The 6,317-nt window shown below is 29.3% G+C and overlaps 1 protein-coding gene across 3 annotated transcripts; it reads left to right on the top strand.

Moving 5' to 3' along the window:
- Positions 1–4,681: 4,681 nt before the first annotated feature.
- LOC132918126 (mitochondrial coenzyme A diphosphatase NUDT8) lies at positions 4,682–6,109 on the top strand. 3 transcript variants are annotated; one of them, XM_060979233.1, is made up of 3 exons: positions 4,682–5,502; positions 5,578–5,627; positions 5,699–6,109. In XM_060979233.1, the coding sequence occupies exons 1-3, from the start codon at positions 5,148–5,150 to the stop codon at positions 5,741–5,743; spliced, it is 450 nt and encodes a 149-aa protein (XP_060835216.1). In that variant the 5' UTR covers positions 4,682–5,147; the 3' UTR covers positions 5,744–6,109. The 3 variants fall into 3 exon arrangements, with proteins under 3 accessions (XP_060835216.1, XP_060835214.1, XP_060835215.1); XM_060979231.1 differs by having other exon boundaries at positions 4,692–5,502; positions 5,578–6,109; XM_060979232.1 differs by having other exon boundaries at positions 4,694–5,627.
- Positions 6,110–6,317: the final 208 nt, after the last annotated feature.

Genomic DNA, 6,317 nt, shown 5'->3' with positions numbered 1-6,317 from the left:
TCTAAACATTTTTGATAGCACATACGGGGTCACTCATTTGTTTATACTTATGAACTGGTTTTACAAAACTGAAATGTAATATATAAGAAATAATAATTATTATTATTATAATAAACAATATTTTTCTAAATATAATACAATAAAATAATAAAACTTTCCTTCACGCTGATAATCTGATACAGGCTTATATAGCACTAGAAATAATCAAATAAATATTATTTAATATTATTTATTAGCGTCCTTAAGTTTTATTCTTAAATATTTATTAAAAGTTTTTTTATCGTGTGATATATGGAATTACGGAAACTCGCAACCAATGGTCAGCGTGTCTTTAAGTGCTGCAATGACAACGTCTAGTTACGGTGGCACGATGGTACTGCGCGAGATCCATATATATTATTAGGGCTAGAGACTTCATGCCCTAAAAAACATTAAAATATGCATGTATTTATGCCCTAAACAATCGGTGACCTCGGGCCGTAATATAAAACAAATATAGTGTTTTTTTACACGTAAAGTGTTGCGGACACCCATCAAACAAAGACTGAAAAAATATTAAAAATACGTATATTTAGTTTTTTAGTTGAAAAACGACGAAAAATGAACAGGGGCCGCGGCCGGCCGTAATAAAAAATAAAAATCTCGATTATTTCGTGTTTTTTTGCACGCAAACTGTTTCGGCAACCCGCCTCACGATGCGTGTATAGTTTCAGAGTTTAAAAATAAATCCTTCACCGCGAAAACTTGCATACGAGTTTTTTTCAAAAAAGTGGTTTTTACTGTACTTAGGTGGTTAATATTGGGATTTTCGAAATTTTTTTTGATATAGAAAGAAAGTCGGACGGTACCTCATGCACGCTACATCGTTTTTAGAGGCATCGCGCGTACGCTTCCGTCTTAAAATTAAGTATATTTAGTTTTTTAGGTGAAAAACGAAGAAAAATTAGCTCAAAACCATATAATATTGTTTTGGTGCATAAAATTCATAGCCGCTCGACGATGCGCCATTCGTTTTGGTGTTCACATTACTTCACCTACAATATATACCGATCGTTTGTGAGTCGGCCGACATATCAGTTTCATTGTCAATACGGCCCTTATATGCACTTTTTCCCGGACGATGCCTCTCGCCTAAATCAGTAAATCACGCGTCCTCACAGTGCAAACGCGGACAGGTCGCCTCTTGTAATTGTACCGTATAGATACGTCCGTTGTGCATATTATTATTATTATTAGTATGAATGTGCTTCGTTCATAGACCTTATACTTAGTATAAGGTCTATGGCTTCGTTACAACCACGATAATAATATTATATATTATAATTTATATTATAATATACGTATAGTATTATTGTCAATCAGTAGCCGATATATTAATACGTTTGTGACTCGACTTATCGTCGACACAGGCCATCGACATTCGACGGTTTTGTTTTCAGTGGTCGCGATCCACGTCCTTTAATTCGTTTTTATGCTACTGAGCGCGGGCGGATGCGGTCGTTGTGTAAGTTCGTGGTGTTCACGATACACGAGAGAGATGAATGAGCCGTTTCGTGTGCCGACAGTGGACTATACAAAATCACCACACGGATGTAGTCCGATATTAGTCCACACTGCTACCGCTTGCATATTATATTGTCAAAACCCATTCGAATATGCGTGAAATAAGTGCGCCGTTACACGAATATACTCGTATTAGCATAACCGCGTGTGTATAAACATATGATTTAACGATCACTACATGTAAACCGTAAGGTGCAGTAGTTGTTGATACTCATTTGATCTCGATAGACATTTCCTTTAGTGGTGTTCTCACGGGGAATGCCAGTTGAAGGGTTCATATCTGTCCCAGTTTGGACTAGTTTTTAAATCACAACCCTTTCTATCCACCTACAAGCCTACAAGTCTATGAAAAGTAAAAAAATATTTTATATTAGAGGGTATTAACCTTCCGCGCCATGTGTATAATAAAAAAAATTGAAATCGCCATATATATATCGACTTATTGCAGCATTTTCTCCGTGTGTCGTAGTCGACAGTCGTTCTGTTCGACGATAACACACGAGGTCGACTTACGAACTACCGGTATAATATATATGATAGCAAAATGCAAATTACATACCAAGACGAATGGTGGGTGAATTGTTGAACGGCTACAAATTTCACGCACCAAAACGATATATGATTTTAAGTGTACCAATACACTCATCACTCAATCAACACTAACTAATTTTTAGTTATGTATATATTATTATTTATTTTTTCAATACTTATAAAACTTTTAAACGATTATAATCTTCTAACAAAAATAACATTATTAGTACACATAAGACCTAACATTCTTTTTCAAAATACTTTTAATCAAAAATATCCATTCAGCTATATATTATTATGTTCTCGACTAACAGTATGCTACACCGTGTGTCAAGTTAAATCAGCTGCAGATAGTATGTTAAAACACTTCGATTAGACATTAAAATATATAATTAATGTTGTATTAATGTGTAAGTATATAAATGTAGTGAAAATCTCTGTACAATGCGCTGGACAAGCCGAGTAATACGATACACATAATGTATATTATTATTATTATAAATTTTATATTATTTGATCATTTTAGCTTTAAATACAGGCATTATTAGTTATCAATAGTTACTATCATTGATTATAAATTCTAGTATTTATAAAAGATGCGGCAACGTATATTTCATTAGATATTCAAAATCCATAAATATCAATCTTCAATTACTAAAATTAGACAATCAAAAATTACGTGAATCGCGTCATTCTTTTATACTCTATAGGCCATAGGACATATAAACCAATAATGATGTAATTATAGGTAGGTATACGTCAATAGTTAAATATACTAATCAAAGCAGTGGTGTATCCAGGGGGGCCACAGGGGCCATGCCCCCCTCGTAGGGTCAATAAAATGAATTAATTTATATGTATTTACTTTAACAATTTAAACATTATTTTGCTTGAGATTTAAATGTCTTTTAAAATGTTAATAATTATCCCTTGCAATAGTAGAAAGTGCATACAATATTACACTCTTGTAAATATATTGCATTTAATGTTAAGCACATTTTAATCCATTATTATTCGAATAAAACTGTATTAAAAAATAAAATTATTTAATACTACATTGTACTAATGAATTTTTATAATATTTAAAAAGATTTTTATTGTTTGGACAAAAAAAAATTGACCATAATAAAGTAGAGTATCATATATTATGTTCAATTATTCATACATGTTCCAATTTTTTAATAAGCCACTTATCACTTAGTTGTTTTTGCGGATTTAAATCAAAATAGCTTTTATTTTTTTTGTTGGAAAGAATATCACAGTCAAGGTTGAGATTTTATTGCGTATTTGCGTATTAGGTGTATTTAAAGTTTAGACAAGCGGAGTAGTGGACAAACATTTTGCGGGGTAACTCTGTACCACTCCACTTCACGCATCTACACTTTAAACACTTATAAGTTATAACTCATAAACTACTCGCCCTAAATTCGATTTTTATGTATCAACATACTCAGAAAATTATTCTGCTTTGGAATATGAAATTAAAACTATGTTGTCATTCAAAAAAGTAAAAAACTTAAAAAAAAATATAAGAATAAAAAATATTTAAAAGTATATTTTTTTTAATAAAACCACTGTTTTGTTAACAACTTGAAACAATGTAACAAAATATTTTCAAAAACATAAATACTTTTTGAAATAATGAGAGTTTTATGATAAAAGAATCACCCTGTATACTATATTACTATATTATCTGAGTACTCGTGAACTTAAAGTCATAACACATAATCAGTGGCGGATCTAACACCCGGGCAACCCGGACATGTCCGACCGAGTCCCGGCTGTGTGGTTCCCCTGGCCCCTTAGTGAAAAGAAATAGAGTTAACACTAGATTTCATAAATAAATATATATTAAAATAGTTGTGCTACAATAAACCATATTATTAAAAGTTATTATATAATAATGATATTATAGAAGTGAGCTAAAAAATATCAAAAATATTTATGTTGTTTAGTAATTGCAGTCATTTTTTTTATAAGTTAGAGTTGGAAGGTTACCGGTATTTTTCCCGAATCAAAATTCCCGAATGAACATTTTTCCGAATCAATATTAAAAATCGTAAATTATAATGCATATGAAAAATTAAAAACATAATAAATTATGTAATGTTATCATTAAATATTTTAAAATCGATAAATTATAATGCATACCTAGCCACTAGGTATGGTGCTCCTAGTTATAACAAAATTTTTAAAAAATTTTGTTTCGGGAACAATAACCGTCGGAAAATAGTCGTTCGGGAAAAAAGATTTCGGTTTTCGGATAAAATACCAATCGGGAAAGTTCTTTTTGGAAAAATGGCGGGTACCGAGTTGGAAGTATTATATTAACAATTTATTTTTTTTTTGTTATGGGGGGGGGGGGGTTAATTAAATAATTATATGGAGGCGTGGGCCCACTGGGCCCTAATTTTAAATATCCGTCCTGGCCATTATTTTTAGATCCGCTACTGCACATAATATACAATATATTAATATATTATATACCTACACACATAATGGTACCTATGTTGGTATCTTTTCCATATTAATTGATAATATAGTGATAACAATGATGTGTAAAATATGTCAATGCCATAGCCCATATTGCAATATTTTCCTTACACATGTTATATATCATATCAATATTGCACGTTTAATAATTAGTTTACACAATAAATATTGCTGTATTGACCTTTAATATAAAATACAATTTAATTAACTTGAAGAAATTCATACCAATTGTCAAATACCATAGTCACTAATTGCTCAATTATATTGTCTTAATATTGTGATGTTCATAATTTTTACTTAATATTTAAAAAGTAATAGTTATAATAATAGGTAGTACAAATATTTATCCTTTCCATACTGCATACATTAAATTTAATTTTATGGAAACATAAACATATGGAATGAGGATATTACTATTTTATAATAACTTGTTTAAAAATTAATCATATTATTTACTTTAATATTTTATTAACATAACTCATAAGTATAAATTAATTAATATTTTTTAAAAAACATTCATGACTATACTAAAGTAAGTAACTTTTAATACAAATATTGTAATGCAGTCTCTACAATTAATATGTTTTTCAAAACTTTCAAGATTCTTATCAAATAGTTATTCATCTAGAACAGTACATTTTAATTCTCATGATATATTTTCTAAAGACAATTCTTTAAAATCTGTGAAATGTTTAAAGTCGTTATGTCCTGAACTGAACACTGATGGTAAACGTCAAGCTGCTGTCCTTATCCCATTATGTATTGTTAAAGATGAAATATCATTATTGTATACATTAAGAACAAATAATTTAAAAAGAAATAGTGGCCAAGTATCTTTCCCAGGTGGAATGCGTGAAGCAGATGAACAATTACAAGATACAGCATTAAGAGAATCTTGCGAAGAACTTGGAATAAGTAAAACTAGTATTGATATTTGGGGAAGTGGTAGATTTATTGTTTCTAAAGACATAGCAATTATGCCATTTTTAGGAAATATTGGTGTTATAGAACCAGATAATTTAAATATTTGCAATGAAGAAGTACAGTATGCGTTTGCTGTTCCCCTTAAGCATTTCTGCAAACCAGCTAATTGTAAACATACATATTTCAGACAACATTCAAACAGAATAATGATGATACCTGTTTACACAAATGACTATAAAAGAATATGGGGTATGACTGCTTATTTGACTTGGATGGTATTAAGATCCATTATACCGGAGAATTTCAATCAAAAACTTAATTCATCATTAAATGGAAGAAATTTAAAAGTATAATAAATGTATAATTTATTAGTTACCATTTTAAGTCATTAATTTAGTAATAAGAGTCAAAATAATTTATTATATTATTATGTACACTATTTTTAGCATGTACAATAGATTTAATATCTGTAGTTATAATCATAATTTAACTTATTAGTAAACAAATTGTGATACAAATTTTTAAAGTGAATTTTGGCAATATACAATATTTTTCTTATACATTTATTTTATATTTAATAAATTTGATTTTTTTATTATATTATGTATTAATAATTATTATTAATGTAAAAATAACAATAATAATACACGATACACGTGTAATTATCATTTTATTTTATTATTGTTATAAACCTAAAATGTATTATTTATTAATCTCTTCAAACTTGCTTTCATTTGATAATATGAAGTTTACTCGACTTTCTCTTTTAACAAACATTATTTAAATATTTAAAAAATAGTGTCATC

This window comes from Rhopalosiphum padi, chromosome 1, assembly GCF_020882245.1.
Source record: "Rhopalosiphum padi isolate XX-2018 chromosome 1, ASM2088224v1, whole genome shotgun sequence".
NCBI lineage: Eukaryota > Metazoa > Arthropoda > Insecta > Hemiptera > Aphididae > Rhopalosiphum > Rhopalosiphum padi.
The sequence above is the reverse complement of the archived record's forward strand: the minus strand, read 5'-3'. Positions and strand labels throughout refer to the sequence as shown.